This window comes from Elephantulus edwardii, unplaced genomic scaffold, assembly GCF_000299155.1.
Source record: "Elephantulus edwardii isolate Elephantulus edwardi_28Jun2011 unplaced genomic scaffold, EleEdw1.0 scaffold00250, whole genome shotgun sequence".
Lineage (NCBI taxonomy): Eukaryota > Metazoa > Chordata > Mammalia > Macroscelidea > Macroscelididae > Elephantulus > Elephantulus edwardii.
The window spans coordinates 3,608,502-3,627,376 of NW_006400000.1; the positions used below are offsets into that span (position 1 = coordinate 3,608,502).

Sequence of the window (18,875 nt, forward strand, 5' to 3'; positions counted from 1 at the left end):
CCCATCTTTCTCAGTCTCCCCCCAACCCCAATGTCAGTCCCATTTTACAACAGTGGCACTATGCAGTATTTGTCCTTTTGTGACTGAGATATTTCACTCAGCATAATGCCCTTTATGGTCACTCATTTGGTGTAATATTTCATGAGTTCTTTGTTTTTCAGTGCAGTGTAGTATTTCATTGTGTGTCATTCTCTTAACATGTTATAAACCCAGTAACTGAGTCAGCCCCAAGTCACAGTGACCTCATGTCAAATAGAACTATACTCCATAGGATTCCCAATGGCTGAATTTTTTTGGAAGCCGATTGCCAGGACTTTCTTCTGCAGTGCCCTTGGGTGAATGTAAATGCCAGCTCTTTCTGCTAGCAACAAAAGGCATTCTCACCTTTCATGCAGAAGACCCAGGTTTGATTCTAGCCAGTGCATTTAGTGTGTGGTCACCATGCATCTGTCAGCAGAGGCTTTTGTGATGCTATGATGATAAACATAGGACCAATTGTCAGCATCAGGATGGATGGTGAAGAGATTGAGATTATACACAGCTTTAGTTTGCTTGGCTCCACAGTCAACACTCTTGGCACCAGTAGCCAGGAAATTAAAAGGCGTATTGCGATGGGAAAGTCTGCTGTTAAGGACCTCTCCAAAGTACTGAAGAGCAGTGGTGTTACTCTGGAGACTAAGGTGCGTCTGATACAGACCATGTTCTTTGCAATCACTTTCTATGCATCAGAGAGTTGGACAATGACTAGGGAGGATAGAAGGAGAATTGACGCCTTTGAGCTGTGGTGCTGGAGACGTGTATTGAGTATACCATGGACTGCTAAGAAAACAAACAGATTCATCCTGGAGAGGATTAAACCAGGCTGTTCCTTGGAGGCAAGGATTCTGAGCGCAGGAGGGAAAGACCCTCCATGAGGTGGATTGATTCAGTGACTGGGGTAATCTGGATGGGTGTGTTGGAGACAGTGAGATTGGCACAGACACAGCTGGGTTTAGGGTTATTGTACATAGGATCTCTGTGAGTCGCAAGTGACTCGACAGCACATAACAAAAACAACATGATGATAAACAGGTTTCAGTGAAGCTTCCAGATTGAGAAGAGGAAGAAAGGCCTGGTAATCTACTTCTAGATACAACAGTGAAAATCACATGAATTGCAAAGGTCTCTCTTCAGTTGAATGTGGGGGTTGCACAGGACCAAGTTGCATTGGTTTCTGTTATACATGGGGCTAGCTTGGTGGCAGTTAATAACAATGACAAAGAGTATGGTGTCCTGTGCTTCCCTTTCTGTGTAGGTGGCCTCCAGAACTCCTACCTGGACCTGACGCACAGGTACGGTAGACCCTCCACATGCAGAGCCTTTCCAGGGGAGAAGGAGCTGAAAGACAGGCACCCCAGCGTGTTCCAGGCCTTGCTGGAGACGGATCTGCGGACAGGTGAGTCTTTGCCTAGTTTCTGGACTGGCTGAGAAGAGCTCCCTGCCTTTGGCGTCTCCTTCACCCTCCTGGGTCCTCAGACCTCCAAGTTATTCTCACCCCCACTAGCACATTCTAGCTGAATTCCAGGTTTGAGTTCTGCCCTTGGATGCCCACTGTTCTCCATGTATCTGTGCACTCACCTGCCTAAGACTAAATATATATACTTTCGTTTTGGAATCACTTGAGCCGTTAAACAAAGCAAAGGTCACAAACAGCCAGCCTTCAGCCGAGTCTGAACTCTAATAAATGGGGTTGCTTTCAATGGATATTGTAATTGTAAAACAAAAAACCAACATACCACCAAAAACCTGTGCCAGAAATTTTGTATTAAAATGCAAATGTCAAGCTTTTCATGAAAAGTTTAGACATATGGCCACACGGGACCTCGCTTCTTCGTGGCCAAAGGCCTCGAGGTGAAGGGATCCCCAGTCGTCCTCTCTTGGAGTTCTGAACGAGTCCTGGTGGCACGATGGTTAAGTGATTGGATGCAAACTGAGAAGTTAGCGGTTTGAACCTACCCAACAGCTGTGTGGGCGAAAGACATGGTGATCGGTGCCCTGTAAACATTTGCTGTGTCAGGTGTCATGAAGTTGGTACGATTCAAGGAGACTCTGAGCAGCAGACCTGATCCTATGCTGTCAGCACAATCTCCACCACGCTCAAATCCTTCGTTGCCGTCGCTGTGTCAATCCACTTCCCTGAGGGGCTTCCTTTCTTTCACTGACCCTCTCTACTTGGCCAGCGTGATGTCTTTTTCCAAGGACTGGTCCCTCCTCACCAGAAGCACAGAGTGTATGAGACAAAGTCTCGCCCTGCATGCTTCCAAGCAGCACCCCAGTTGCACCACCCAGTATTGTTGTTAGGTTCCTTCGAGTCGGAACCAACCCTGAGCTGACCCCAGGGTGTTTTCAGAGGCAATAAATCACACAGGAGCTGATTGCCCTTGTTCCCTCATTGAGCAGCTGGTGGATTAAGACTGTGTGCCTTTGAGTTGACAGTACAGCTTCTTACCACTAAGCCACCATGGGTTGCTACAAGCCAAAAATGGACACTTGCCATGTGCCACTTGATCATGTGTTTGTGTTGCTTGCCTGGGCCCTTCTGGTGTTTGAACTTGAAGGTCTGGAGTTGAAGCCAATTTGAAGCGTCATCTCCTCTCTTCCTTCCCGTTTGCTGCCGGCTTCCAGTTAGAATCATTGCAATTTGGATGGTGCAGTGGTTAAAGCTAATAAAAATGTCACCTGTTTGGAAACCACCATCTACTCCCCTGGAGAAAGAGTACATTTCTGTGTCTGCGTCGATTTACCTCAGGAACAAAAACCCTGTGAGTGGCTCCACTCTGAAGGGTCACTCTGTATTGGAATTGACTACATGATCAAAAAAAAGTCTCGACCTCATTGCTGCCAAATGAGAATGGACTTCTAACTGACCCTCCAGCGAGTTCTCACAGGCTGTATAATCACACAGGAGGAGATTGCCCATCGTTCTCCCTTGGAGCACCTGGTGGATTTGAATCAACTACCTTTGGGTTGGCAGTGCAACACCCTATCCACTAGGCCATCAGAGCTTCCGAATTGGGTGGTGCTTGTTCTTGCTAGGTGCTGTCAAGTCAAGTACCACTCATAGCGACCCTATGTACAATGGATCTGAACCCTCTCCTATGACACACACTCAAGCCCATTGCTGCAGTCACTGTGTTAATCCGTCTAGTTAATAGTCTTCTTCTCCTTCACTGCCATACCTTCCCAAGCATGATGTTCTTCTCCAAGGACTAGTCTCTCCTAGCAACCTGCCCAAAGTATGTGAGACAAAGCTTTGCCATCTTTGCCTCCAAGGAGCACTTCTGGCTGTGCCTTCTCTAAGATGTATCTGTTTGTACTTTTGGCAGTCCTTTCAATATTCAGTGTTCTTCTCCAACACCACAATTCAAATGCCTCAATAATTCTTATGTCATCCTTATTCATTGTCCAGCTTGCGGATGCATAGCAAGTGGCTGAAAAGACCATGGTCCAAATCAGGCGCACCTTAGTTCTCAAACTGACATCATTGCTCTGCAGTAAGTTGGAGCGGTCCGTGACTGTAGACTTTCTCAGTGCAGTTTGTCTCCTGGCCTCCTGACTGCAGGTTCTAAGTGGTAGTGGATAATTAAGTACATTCTGCAGGGCCATAGGAGAGCTTAAAGCTTTGCCTGTTGGACAGGAAAGAAGGAGCTGGAGTTGGCAAAACTTGGAAAAGGAGCTTCTAGGGGAACATACTGGCTGTGATGCCAACAGTCCAGTACCAGAGCCTTGAGTAGAAGTGATGCAGAAACAGACTTCTCCTTCACCCAAGAACATCCCTAGCATGGTGGGATGCCACTTTAAAGGCTAAGGTGCACCTGTCCCAAGCCGTGGTACTTTTGATTGTTTCATATGCATAGTGAAAGTTGAATAATTAATAAACTGAAAAAGAAGGGATGATTTTGAATTGTGATGCTGGCAAAGAGTATTGAATGTTGCACGAACTGCCAAAAGGACAAACAAGTCTGTCTTGAAAGAAGTGCAGCTAGAGTACATCTTAGAAGCAAGGACGGGGAGTCTTCGTCTCACAGACTTTGGACACGTTACTAGGAGGCACTCGTGCTTGGAAAAAGACATTAAGCAGGGAAGAGTAGAAGGTCATCGAAGGAGAGGGAGACTCTTAAAAGAGGTGGATTGACACAGGGACTCCAACCATAAACATAAGCACAGCAGAGATTGTGAAGATGTGGCAGTGTTGGGCTGGATTTCCTTTTGTTGTATTCGGGGTCACTGTGAGTCACAGTCGACTTGATGGCAACGAGCCGCGTCAGAATGGCAGAGTCTAGCAGCCTCGGCTTCCTTTGCAGACAGTGGCCTTCGGATGCTGGGAGAATTAGGGCCACACAGGAGATTTCACCTTGGGTTCATTCAGTACTTGCTGAATGATTGCCCGGTGACTTGGCTAGACTTCAGAGGCCAGTGAGATAGCACAGGGGCCCTGCCCTTGAGGGACAGGCTTGGAAACAAAGGAAAATAGTGATGCACTTGGTAAAATAAATGGGCCATTTGGAGGGACTCTTAAACAAGCAGAGTGGATTTTGAAATGCTTGGGCTAGTTGGAGAATCCCTGGATTGTGCAAATGGTTTGTACTCAGCTACTCACCAAAAGGTTGCTGGTTCAAATCCACCCAGTGGTCCCATGAAAGAAGAGCCTGGAGCTTTCTTGTAAGATTACAGCTGTCAGGGAGCCCTGGTGGCCTATTGACAAGAAGCTGCACTGCAATCCCAGAAGTACATGGTTCAAATATACCAGATGCTCTGCTGGAGAAGGAGGGGCAATCTCCTCCTGTACCAGTCAGATCCGATTTGACGGTACACACACACAAAATACTAAAAATTAAAAAAAAATATTACAGCTGTTAAAAGTTCTGTGGAATACAGTTCTGCTCTGATTCACATGGGACAAGTTTGATCTTGTGATTACATTATTAGGTGGATTTCTTACAGAGAGATTGTGGTGTATTTTAATAAAGGACTCTGGAAGTACGTGGTGGAGGTGAGTGCTCCATTCTGTCTGGAGGATGAGGTATTCAGGGAAGGATTCCTAGAGGAGGTGACATTAGGGTGGATTATGGAAAATGTTTGCCAGATTAGCAAAGTGGGGCAGGAGTTCCAGGTCTAGAAGAAGTGAGAACAACAGAGCATGACTAATGTAATGTAGGGCGGCGGGAGGCAGGGGAGGCCCTGTTACTGTTTTGTGCTACCTAGTAGATCCTGAGAAGACTGGGTGAAGCATCTGGACTCTATAAAGTGGGCTCTCTTGTTGTGGTTGACGGTCGGTGTGGAATATTTGGTTATTTTTTATGTAAGCCTCTTGTCTAGAGTCAACAAGACCTCCTGGAGGGCCCTTGTATTTAAAAGTTGGGCCTGAGGGATTATATTTTAATCCCTTGTTACTATATTTTGGAGGAATGTTCTTCAAAGCCATATAGCACTATTGTCAGTTTGCTGTGCTGAGGTAATCTGGGTTTGCTGTGCCACACCTTGTGGCCCTTGTGCCATTGAGATCTCAAATGCTGTAATGGAACAACTGTGGCGTAGGTGTGCCAAACACCATAATGGATACACATCATGGGCAGTGTTTGGTGGAGCTCCCAGTTTAAGACAGGTTTGGAAGCAGGAATGGCATCCACTTCCAAAACCACCTGCCTCTGGCAACTGTGAACTTGGAGAAATGACGATAGTTATAGAAAAGCTTAAGACCTTTTGTTCATTGGTTCGCTATGAGTCATGCTCACCTCGATGGCAATCAACAACACCTTATTGCAACCCTAGAGGGCAAAGTTGGACAACACTCTAGGGCTTCTAGGGAGCTCTGGCGGCCTAGTGATAAGGAGCTGCACTGCCCACCTGAAGGCGCACGGTTCACATTTACAGGAGGAAGATGAACAGTCTCCTCCCAGGCAATTAACTGCCCTGAAAACCTGCTGAAAACCTGACCAGCTAAGCGTTGAGTCTGGTTCAACAGTATACAATGAAAATGGACTTCTGAGGCTGTAATCTTGACGGAAGTAGGCTGCCTTATCTTTTTCTCTTCAAGCAGTTGGTGGGTTGATATCATGGAACTCTAGGTTACCAGCTAGGGCTTTAAGCACTGCACTACCATGGCCCTAGGAAAACCTGGAGAATAGTGATTCCAGCTAGAGTTTTGGATCTCCACCAGGGAGTTTGGGTTTTACCTTGACGGTGGCAAGGGTTTAGAGCAGGGGGGTGGCGATATTGCTGACGTAGGGGGTTTGAAGGCACTGATAGAAGTGGAGGTGGGGTCTAGGGGCTGTGGAGATGGAGACAGGGAAGCTGCTGGGGTAGCCCACCGCCCTGGTTTAGGAACGAGAGGATGTGAGCTGCAGAGAGTAGTGGAGTCAAGGTGAAAAGGTGCAAAGACCTTGACTGTAAAGGACTGTGTGGGCTCTCGGATGTGGACCATGAGGACGAGGAGCCTTGTGTCACTGGACAAGCACCAGGAGGCCTGGTTCCAATAGTAGCTTTATCAGGAATTGTGAGCTTGGGCCTCGATTTCCTTATCTGCAAAATGGAGATGAAAGCTCCTCTGTGGCTGTGAGGAACTAATGAATTCATGGATGCGGAATACTTAAGCCTTATCCGTGTCAGATCTAGCAAGTGCTGTGTGGGCAGTTTCTCAACCTTTGTGCTCCTAACATTGTGGACTGAGGTGTCCTTTATTTTGGGACCCATCTTGTGCCTTTCCCTGCCCTGTGCCTTTTAGACACCCTAAAAGTGTCTACATTCTTGATCCCTCTTCACTAGATGCTTAGAGCTCTGTCTCTCATTTGCTTGACTCAAAAGGAACCTAAAAACAAACAAAAATCAGTTGCAGTTGGATTCATTCTGACTTGGGCCAGCCTCTGTGATGTGAAATAAAGATGCTAGACTACTTTCTCTTCTCTCTTCTGCTCTTTCTTGCTACCTATTATTCTCGCCTGCTCTACCTTTTATGTTTTAATGGAGAAAGTCTGATTATGCTCAATCACACAAAAAGCAATCTTTTACCCTATGAAAACCAACCACTACCAATTCCCACCTGCTGCCGTAAAGTTGATTGAAACTCATGGTGGCCTCATGTGTTAACAGGTTAGAGCTGTGCTCCGTAAGGATTCCCAGGGCTGGAATCTTACACAAGTAGATGGGCAGGCCTTTCTTCTGTGGTGCTGCTGGGTGAATGCAAAGCTTCCCTTTCATATTAACAGTCAAGTATAAATTGCCAGTGTGTTCAGTTTACATTTGCTTTGTGACGTTCCATTTGCTTCACTCAGGCTTGGTCTAATAATCTTACGTTACTGCAGGAGAATCAACCGTGTTATTAGGTCAAGTGTAACATATTGGGTTGTTAACTGGAAGGTCAGGGGTTCAAATCTCTAGCTGCTCTGCTCTGAGGGAGAAAGATTCCCAGTCCCCCCTTGTAAAAGTGTACAGCCTTGTGAGCCCAGTGGGAGGTTGCTATGAGATGGAGCTCTAGTGGCACAGTAATTAAGCACGTGGCTGCTAAAGAGGAAAAGTTGGCCGTTCAAACCACCAGCTTCTCTGAGGGAGAAAAATGTAGCAGTGTTTCCATAAAGTTTACAGCCTTGCACACCTTATGGAGCAGTTCTGTCTTTTAGGGCTTCTCTAACTCATTGCCAGTAAAGTAGAATGAACTCATAGCTGCCCCTCCACTGGGCTTCAAAGGCTGCAGATCACAGGGGAGGAGATTGCCTGTCTTTCTCCCACGGAGCCATTGATGGATTTAGACTGTTAAAGAGCTGCTGCTGTTGATAGTGCCATTACCTACAGCTCCTTAAAGGCTGGGATTTTGAAGCCCCATCTCACATACTTTGGGCACTTGGCCAGGAGGGACCAATCCTTGAAGAGGGACATCATGCTTCAAAGGGTGGAGGGACAGCACAGGAAAGGAAGACCCTAGATGAGTTAGATTGATACAGTAACTGGGACAATGGGGGTTTGTGTATTTGAGTCAGTGAGACTGGCTCAGGACAGGGCAGGCTTCAGAGCTGCTGTACATAGGGTCGCTATGGGTCACAGGCAACTTGACGGCATACAACAACAACAACAGCAGCACCAGAGCTTCCCAGAGTAGAGGGTCACCATGAGTTGGAATCAAATCCATGACAGTTTTCAATTGATTTCTCAAAGTCACACCGTGTTTTTGTTTTGTGTTGTATTTTACACGTTAAGTATCTTTCTTTCTAAAGACGCATTGCACTGGAGAAATCTTCTGTTGAGGACTTCTTCAATGTGCTGTAGAGAAGCAATGTCAATTTGTAGCCTGCAGCAGGACTTAACCTGTGGTATTTTCATCTGAAAGTTGGGCAGTGAATGGAAATGACAGAAGAAGAACTGATGCCTCCGAATTGTGGTGTTGGAGAGGGTCCTGGCTAGCCCACGAACTGTCAAAAGAACGACAAGTTTGAGGAAGTGCAACCAGGGTGCTCCTTAGAGACAAAGATGGTGAAACCTCGTTTTATTTACTTGGGATATATTGTCAAAAGGGGCCAGACCTTGAAAGAAGACATCATTTTTGGGCAAGTGGAGGATCAGAGAGTGAGAGGAAGACCCTCAATGAAACGGATTGACAAAATCACTAACTCTTGGCTTGAGCATGTCAGAGACCAGGAGGACGGTGCAGGATGGGTCACGGTTCATGTCTGCGTTTCATAGGGTTGCTGTGGGTTATAGTTTACCTCATGGCCCCTAGCAACCACGTCTCCACTTTGCTTCATAAAGCTCCCCTTTCCCCCCATTTTTTTGAAGAAAGCTCTAAGAATGCCAACAGTCTCCACAGTGGGCAGCTCTTTACCACCAGGCCCCCAGAGCTCCCAGGTTGCAGATTTGTGCTGTGCAAATGTTATTGTTGGCACTGTGTATAGACACTCTCTGTTTTTTTGTTACTTGTCCGGGAGGCAATGAAGCCATTCCTTAAATGAAAGAGAAGAGGAAGCAGTGCCTTTTTTAAAAAAAGTTTATTATTAATTTCAATGAAAATTTACAGAACTTTGGATTTCCATTCATTCATTGTTGCACTTTTCTCTCCTCCCAACCCTCCCCCACCCCCCAATACACTACCCTCTTGGAAAAGTAAAAGACAAATTATTTCATTGTTTTACAATCCCTCCCCCAAGGTCCACTCTACTATACAGACTTCACTCTGGACTCCTGTCATGACAAAAATACCTAATCACATATCCCTTTTAAAGTTTTCTCCCTCATCTGTTTCAATTCCGTATACATTCTTGAACCCATCTTTCTTAGTCTCCCCCCAACCCCGAGGTCAGTCCTGTTTTACAACAGTGGCACCATGCAGTATTTGTCCTTATGTGACTGAGATACTTCATTCAGCATAATGTCCTCCAGTGTCAGCCATTTTGAATATCATTGGATGAGTTCCTTGTTTTTTCAAGGAAGCAGCATCTTTTAAGCTAACTGAGCTGGGATCACATCCACACTGACATTGTTTTCATGGGGTTTCTGATCATCTTTAAATATCATTTTACTGATGGGGAACAAGAGTGAATCATTTTCACAAAACAGTCTTTTTAAAGCAAATATACTTAATAAGAATGTTTTCATGTCATCTTGACAGTTCAAAAGTTTTGTTTGGAGGGATTTAAAATTACTTTATTCTCCACAGAGGCCTGGAGCTAGAACCTGAGGTTTTTTTTTAAAAAAAATACCCACTCAGAAACCAAGAACAACAAACAAAGACTTAAGTGCTGTCAGGTTGGAGCCAACTCGTAGTTGACCCACCAGCAGGTTTTTAGAAGCAGTTTAATTGCACAGAAAGACATTTCTCCTCTTTATTCTGAGGAACCTCAGTTAGCGAATAATTTCAAAACCATCTGAAGAACTGGGCTGATAGTGAACATAGCACTGGAATAGATGAAGGAAAGACCTGTATAAAAGGAATATATGATTAGGCATTATATGTACGACAGTAGCCCGGACGAAGAGGTGCATTTCAGTGAGGACTGGGGGGAGGGGGGGAGGACGGGGACAGGAGCTAATTGTGCAACAATGAATGAATATTTAAAAAAAAAATCTAATTTATTTACAAAATTTGAATACATTGGGGGATTTTTAAACAATTTTTCAATTGAGATTTTAATGAAAGTTTATAAAGAACTTGCATTTCCATTCATTGTTTCACATTTTCCTCCCTGCTCCCCCTCCCCCATCAGTTTGCCTTTTTTTTTTTTTTAGAAAAGTTTTTTATTGTTATACAGCTCTCCCACCCCCTCACCCCTTTACTATGCAGCTCTTATTCTGGACTCTTGTCATGCCAATAATATCTAATCATATATTTCTTTTACACAGTTCTCTCCCTCAACTGTTTCAATGTCGGGTATATTATTTCTCCCCTCTTTTCTTAGTTTCCCCCAACCCCCATGTTAGTAATATTTTTAAAAAATTAAAAAGTGAACTTGGAGGGGGGAAGGAGGGAGGGAGAGGGGTTAAAAATGTGCAACATTGAATGAATGAAAAAAAATCTAACTTTTTGCAAACTTTCATTAAAATCACAAGTAAAATAAAAAATTTTATAAAAAAAATGAAGTGATCTGAGATATTGAACACCAAGGATCAAAGACCAGATAAATTGTGAAATTACACCAAAGATTTCAGCCACGAAGAAAGCAAAGGGTTATTTAAGGAGAGGAGAAAGAAAAGACCAAAATAGATGTCAGAAGAGACTCTGAAAATGACGCTATAGCATTGAGAGGCCACAGCAAAGGGAAAAGCTGCTGAAGGAAAGAGATGAACAGAAGCTTTATTTGTACTTGTGTACCATCGAATCAGATCCAACTGGTATAGGAGGAGATTGCTCCTCCCTTCTCCAGCGGAGCATCTGGTGGATTCAAACTGCACGCCTTCAGGATTGCAGTGCAGCTTCTTGCCACTAAGCCACCAGAGCTCCCTTGAATAGAGGCTTTTAAAGAGCAGCTTGGAATGACAAAGCAAAACATTTTGACAGAATGTGCAAAGAGTTGGAGTTAGAGAAGAAAAAGGGAAGAACTCACTTGGCACTGCTAACTAAAAGAACTGAAAAACTCAAGACTCAAGTTGTAGTACTGAGAGATGCAATGGGAAAAATCTTGAATGATTCAAGAAGCATCAAAAGAAGAGGAAGAGAATATATGAAGTCACTGTACAAAAAGGAATTCATTAATACATAAATATTTCAAGAAGTAACATATGCTCAAGGGCCAGTAGAGATAAGGGAAGAAATTAAAACTGCATTGTGTGCATTGGCAAAAAAGGAAGTCCCAGGAATTGATGGGATACCAACTGACACTAATCCTACTAGCAGTTGCAGCCCTGAATGTATTCACCTGTCTATGCCAGGAAATTTGGAAAACAGCTACCTGGAGAACTGACTGTAAGAGATCTATGTCTGTTCTCATTCCCAAGGAAGATGATCCAATAGAATGTGGAAATTATTAAACAATAATATCCTCAGTATTATATGCAAACAATATGTTATTGAAGATTAACCAGAAACTACTAAAACAGAACATTGACAAAGAACTGACAGAAGTTCAGACTGGGTTTAGAGGAGGCTATGATATCAGGGATATCATTGCTGATAATAAATGGCTCTTGGCTGAAAGCAGAGAATACCTGAAGAATGTCTGTTTGTGCTTTATTGACTATGCAAAGGCATATGACTCTGTGGATCATACTGATGATGACTACCATTGAGAAGAAAAGGAATTCCAGAACAATTAGTTACGTTTATACAAAATACCTATCAGAGCAAGGAAGCACTACTGCATGATCTAAAATCAGAAAAGATGTGTGTCAGCACTATGGTCTCTCTGTATCTACTCAGTCTGTATACTGAGCAAATCATTTGAGAAGCTGAACTTTATGAAGAAGAATACGGCATCAGGATTGGAGGTAGACTCATCAATAACCTGGATCGTGTAGATGACACAACCTTGCTTGCTGAAAGTGAGGACGACCTAAGGCACTTGCCGCAAGAAGATCAAAGACTGCAGCCTTCAATACGGATTGCATTTCAACATCAAGAAAACAAAGATCCTCACCAGTGGGGCAATAGGCAACTTCATGGTAGATTGAGAAGAGATTGAAAATGTTGAAGAGTTCATCTTATTTGGATCTGCAATCAGTCCTTGATACCAGCAGGCAGGAGATCAGGAGACATTAATGCATTAGGAAAGTTTGCTGTCAGAACTTTTTCCAAAATCCTGAAGAGCAATGATACCAGTTTACAGACTGGTGCATCTGATTCAAGCCAATTGCTCCAGTCACCTGCTATGCATCTGAGAGCTGGTTAATGAGTAAGTATGTCAGAAGAATTGATGCCTTCGAGCTGTGGAGTCGGAGAAGACTCTGGATGTCCTGTGGACAGTCAAAAGAACAAATAGATATGTCCTGGAGAAAGTGCAACCAGAAAGCTCCTTGGAGGCAAGGGTGATGAAGCTTCATCTCATATATTTTGGATTTGTTATTAAGAGAGGCTATTCCTTGGGAAGGGACATCATGCTTGGAAAGGTGGAGGGTCAGTTAAGGAGATGAAGTCCTTAAGACCCTCAAGGAGATAGACTGATACAATATCTACAGCAAGGGGCTTAAAATGTGTCAAGGATGTTAAGGATTGTGCAAGGTTCTGATCTGTAGTTCATACGGTCACTGTGGGTCACTTAACCACCACCATCACCACCACCACCAATAGGCTGAAGAAGCCTCTTGCGTGGTGCAGACGGTTAAGTGCTGAACTGGTTACTGGCAGGTTGACAATTTGAACCCACTCAAAGGCACCTAGAAAGAAAGCTGTGGTGGTCTGCTTCCAAAAATCTACCCCTTTGCAAAACCCTGTGGAGTGCAGTGCATCTCTGCAACATGTGAGGTCGCTGTGAGTTGGGGTGGACTTGGCATCAACTGTTTTTGTTAGGTCGCTGTGAGTTGGGGTGAACTTGGCATCAACTATTTTTGTTGGCTTCTGCCTGGCAGCCGGCAGCCTTTCCTGTGCCATGTCTGCTCATCAGGGTCCCCACCTGCCCCACCACCCTCAGGCCGCACTGGGACACACAGGTCTGTCACCCCTCCGCTCTCTCCCTGCTATTTCCCCAGGGCCCACAAGCAGCCCCGAAAGAATGCAGGGAGAGTATGGTTCTCTAGAACCAGCCCCATTTTTAGAACCTGCTTCCAGCCCTGTTTTTCTAGGTTCCTGTGTCCCCTCCATAAAGACTGGGTCTCCTTCTGCAGAGGCTGCTGGGCATACAGTCCTCATTAAAATTCCTCTCTACCCAGCCCACTGCCCTTGCTCCAGGCATCTCTACATCCTCTACCAACCTGGGAGAGATTAATGTCAGGACTTCTGTCTGGCTCCTTAACTGGGCTGCGATGGAGGCAGAATATGGGGGTTTGCAAATAGGAGGTAAAAGGATCTGACTGCGTGTTTAACATACCTTTCTTCTGGTGTCTTGGGGCGGGGGGGAAGTAAGACCTGTGTGACTGTACATTCTTGGTTCTTCAGATTCTCCTCTCTCTGAGCTTGTCCTGCTCGAAGTGTCTAGCACCTTTCCGTTACTTTTTCAGTCTCTCTAGAAGAAATGATAACAGGTGCACCTTCAAGGCAAGGATGGTGAAACTACATCTTGCATCCTTTTGACATGTGGTCAGGAGGGGTCAGTCATTTTAAAAATGCTGTTATGCTGGGAAAGGAGGAGGGTCAGAAAAAGAAGACCCTCAACCAGAGGAAGACCCTCAACAGTGGGCTTGAACATATTGGTGAGGATGGTGCAAGGCAGGACCAGGTTCAGATCGGTTGCTTAAAGGGTCACTGTGAGTTGTAATTGACTCGAAGATACCTAACAACAACTAGAAATCTCAACAGCTGTAGTTACCAGCTCAAAGGCTGTGCTTCTCTGATGCTTCAGACCCACCAGCAGCTCAATGGGGGAAGGGTGAGTAATCTCTCATGAGATTGCCAGCCTCTAAAAGCCAAAGGTGAAAGTAATTTACAAAATCATTATTCATGTGTGCTGTGTAATATTCCATTGTGTGAATGTACTGCACCTTCTCAATCCATTCGTTTGTAGTTGGACATCTGGGCTGTTTCCATGTCCTTGCGATGGGGAATAGTAATGCTGCTATGAACATTGGTGTACAAGTCTCCGTGTGAGCCTCAGTTTTCATATTCTCAGGGTACATTTCAAGTCATGGAATAGCTAGGTCATATGGAATTTCTCTCTTCAACTTTTTGACGAAGCACCATTATGCTGAATGAACTAACTCAGTCCCGCAAGAACAAATACTGTATAAAACCATTATTGTAGACCAAGTATGAGGATCCAAGGGTGGGGATGGATGGGTGTTAATCATAGGGTTACACAATTCAGTGGGTGGGGGGGCAGGGTGAAGGAAATGGGAAGGATCTTTTGTGGGGAAAAAAAGGTATTCAAACTGTAAAAAGAAATCAGTATAAAATAAAATCAAAGAAAAAAGAGCCAGTGGTGGGAAGGCCATCCGAGAGTTGGTTTCATCTTGACAGCAATGAATTAAGTGTAGGGTGAACGTGAGGTTTAGAACTTGAGGTCACCATGAGTTGAATCTACTTGAGGGCCACTAATAATGTGTAAGAGGACAAAAGCACTGATGGTCCAGATAGTTTAGTACTCAACTACTTACTGAAAAACTAGAGATTCAAATCTATTCAGAGGCAGATAGTTTAATACTCAACTGTTGTTTTTGTTATGTGCTGTTGATTCACTTGTGACTCCTAGTGACCTTATGTACAACAGCCCTAAACCCTGCTCTGTCATGTGCCAACTCACTGTCTCCTACACACCCACCCTGATTACCCCTCATAGAGGGTCTTCCTCTCCTGCACTGTCCCTCCACCCTCCCAAGCATGATGTCCCTCTTCAAGGGACATCATGTCCTTACAACATGTCCAAAGTATGTTATACAAAGTCTCAGAATCCTTGCCTCCAAGGAGCAATCAGGCTTCACCCTCTGCAAGTTGAGCATGTTTGTTTTCTTAGCAGTCCATGGTACCCTCAATACTCTTCTCCAGCACCACAGCTCAAAGGCATCAATTCTCCTTCTATCCTCCCTAGTCATTGTTGAACTCTCTGAAACATAATAAGTGGTTGCAAAGACCATGGCCTGTATCAGGCACACTTTAGTCTCCAGAGTGACACCATTGCTCTTCAGTACTTTGGAGAGGTCCCTAACAGCAGACTTTCCCATCTCAGTATGTCTTTTAATTTCTTGGCTGCTGGTGCCAGTGTTGACTGTGGAGTCAAGCAGACTAAAGCTGTGAACAATTACAATCTCTTTACCATCCATCCTGATGCTGCCATTTGGTCCAGTGGTGCAAATCTTTGTCTTCTTCATATTGAGCCTCAATCCATATTGAAGGCTGCAGTCCTTGAGTCTTTGCAGCAAGCGCTTCAGGTTCTTCTCAGTTTCAGCAAGCAGGGTTGTGTCATCTGCATAACCCAGATTGTTGATGACTCTTCCTCCAATCCTGATACTGCGTTTTTCCTCATAGAGCCCAGCCTCCCGGATAATCTGTTCTGCATATGGGTTGAAAAGGTGTGGAAATAGGACACATCCCTGGCGTACACCCTTCCTAATTTTGAACCATACAATGTTTCCTTGCTCTGTTCTGACGACTGCCTCTTGGCCCAGGTGTAGGTTTTGCATAAGCACAATCAAGTGTGTGTGAAGAACACAGTACTTAAGTACTTACTGAAAAGCTAGTGATTTGAATCTATCCAGAGGCACATTGGAAAAAATATTTGATGATCTCCTTTCCAAAAGTTCACAGCCTTAAAAATCCAGTGGAGTCTCTGTAAATTTTCATTAAAATTAATAATAATAATAAAAAATATTTAAATTTAAACAAAATCCAATGGAGTTCACATTGGTTATGAAACTGTGGTCTCCCTGAGCCAGAATCTGCACAGTAGCAACCAAGTTAGTCTTTGTTGTTAACAGGAACTGTGACTGTGGTGTTGAAGAAGAGTATTGAACATCCTGTGGACTGTCAAAAGAATGAACAGATAGATGTTGGAGAGAGTGTAGTAAGCATGCTCCTTGGAGCGAGGGGTTTTCAGGGGCAGTAAATTGCACAGGAGGGGGATTTCCCACTTTTCTCTCACAGAGCAGCTGGTAGATTCGAGCCATGTGCCTTTATATTGGCAGCACAAGTCCATTAAGCCGTTGTTACTGTTTCCCATTGAGTTGGAACCTACTCATAGCGGATCCTCCAGTGGGTTTTCAAAGGCAGTAGATTCACAGGAAGAGAGTGCCCATTCTCTTCCTGCAGAGCCACTGGTGGATTCGAACTTCACACCTACAGGATAATGGCATAGTTTCCTACCACTTAGGCTACCAGAGTTCCCTATTTAGCCATCTTAGATGCCTTCGAGTCGAAGCCGACTCATAGCAGCCCTGTGAACAGCCAGCCTGAACCCTGCCCTGTGCCGTGCCTTCCTCATCATCTCAAGCTCGTTGCTGAAGCCACTGCTTCACTCCATCTCATTGCGCGTCTTCCTCCCCTTTGCTGATCCTCCTTGCTTTCAAGCATGATATCCCTTTCCAAGGAATACCCTCAACTAACCATATGTCCAGAGTGTGAAAGATGAAGCTTCATCGTCCTTGCCTCCAAGGACCACTCGGGCTGCAGTTTTAAAGCTGTCTATTTATGAAGATACTGATAATGAAAGACAATAATAATGAAGAGTAAAAAAATAATGATAAATGATGTATTGGGCTTACACCAGAGTAGACTCAGGGCAACAGAACCCCATTGTAAACCTGGGGACTCTGTGTTGGGGACAGTCTGCTTTAATAGAAATCAGAATGTGATTGTAGAAAGTGGCTTAATATATAGGAAAGAGGATCATAGATGGTGGTGTCACAAAGACAGTGTGGTGGGTACATATGCACCCAGTGACATTGTCAGCAGTGTTGTTGTTGTGAACTGTTGAGTCAGAACCAACTCATACCTGACTCGCTAGCAGGTTTTCAGAGGCAAGAAATCACTTGGGAGGAGATTGCTGGGCCATTTACTGTTTGAATCTTTGGTTAATGTATCAGGTTTGTAAAGGAAAGGTCAGTAGTTTGAATCCACCAGCTGCCCTTGGAAGGAAGGCGGGCAGGCTCTTCTGGTAAGGATGTGTAGCCTCCGAAACTCCATGCAGGGGCGTCAGAGCTGCCATTGTTACTCGGTTAAAATGATGCTGTGAGTCTCAGTGTCATCTGCGCACATGGCAGTCACTGCACTCTTTATTTTGTTACTGCTGGAGTTTTTATGACTGACCGACCCTTTGCCATTGTCTGAGAGCTGACTCATTGCTGACCTTCTGTTGGGTTTTCTAGGCTGTAAATCCCACAGGAGTAGATTACCCGTCTTCTGTGAAGTTTCCTGGCATTTCAGCTCTGGTAACTAACTCAGTGGTAAGGAGCTGCGCTATCAACTCAAAGACATGAGGCTTGATCTGACCAGCTGCTTAGAGAGAGAAAAATGGGCAGTCTCATCCTGTGGGATTTACAACCTCTGAAAAGCTGCTGGCGGGTCAGCTGTGAGTTGATGGCACAACGTTGAAGTGTTTGTGAGAGGATTATGAGGATGGCGCAGGATAGGTGAAGCTTTCCCTCTGTTCTTCACAGGGTTGCTGTGAGTCGCAGTCAGCTAATGTATTTGTGTGAACCTGTATCAACAACTTTGACAATGAAGTAATGCTTCAAGGAAAAGGTGGAGAAAAGATTTTAAAAGGTTCTGTTTGGTTACTAATAACGCAAGTTCATAATGCTATGATCAAATTCAATATATTGAATGTTATGATTCAGTATATAAGAACATACTCTGCTCGTTATATTTGTAAGCAGCACAAAAATAAATTGTGCATTGTGTGTTACTTGTCAGGCTGTTAATGGAAAGGCCAGAGGTTCAAATGCACCAGATGCTGAGTGACAGAAAGAAGGACAGGCTTTTCCTATAAAGACTGACAGCCTCAGAAACCTGATAGGCGGTCACTCTAAATGGGAATCGACTTGATGGCACTGGGTTTCTTAGTTTGTGGCTTGTTTGGCTCTGTGTTTGAAATGGTTTCCCAAAGGGACTGTGCCGTTTTGCAATCCCATTTGCAATGGCTAAGAATTCCATTTCTTTGTCCCCTCTAACGTTGCTTCATGTTTTCACATCCAAGGAGTTACAGGCGCTCAGATATTAACCAGCCTTGAGATACATGCACACCCAGTTGGGCACCTTGTCTTGGGTGTCTGGGTCCTGGGGCAGCTGCTGTGAAGAATGGGAACCAATCGCATACCTCCCCACCGGGTGGGCTCGGAGAAGGGAGGCTCTTTAAACGTTGACAGCTGATGCACTGCTCTGGCTTAAAACGCAGGCATTCCCTCTGGTGTTTCCTGCTTGGAAGTCGAACAGGCCTTTTCCTCACCTCCTGCAGCCAACATGGTTTTGAATTAAAGATGGCAACACCCCTCAGGCCTCCAGCTGCAATGCATACAGATGTGAGGCTTGCCAGGCCCGCAGCTCTCAGCCCCCGTTACCTCACTGACATCAGAAGTGTCCTGGGGTGCATGCACCCTGTCCAGGTTCTGGGGGCACCTCCCATATGAGATCACCTCTTTAAAACTTTAGGGGGACCTTTCTCTCTGCCCACCCTCTGTGCTCTTTCCCCGGGGAACCTCCAGTTCTCCAGTGCATAGAAATTGCCCGATTAGCATTTGAACTTTTTCTAATGCTAACAAGATGGATTAGCACAGGGACTGCTGCTGTGAGGGAAGACCAGGAGGCTGGCACAGGGCAGCGCCACGTTTCCAGCTGT

General features: G+C 44.8%; 1 protein-coding gene across 1 annotated transcript in view; it reads left to right on the plus strand.

The window, feature by feature from the left end:
• SEL1L3 (sel-1 suppressor of lin-12-like 3 (C. elegans)) overlaps positions 1-18,875 on the plus strand; it is a 232,357-nt gene that overhangs the window by 90,786 nt on the left and 122,696 nt on the right. Inside the window, exon 9 of the mRNA XM_006899266.1 lies at positions 1,295-1,435. Within this exon, the coding sequence (XP_006899328.1) occupies positions 1,295-1,435 (141 nt within the window). The remainder of the gene's footprint in view (positions 1-1,294; positions 1,436-18,875) is intronic.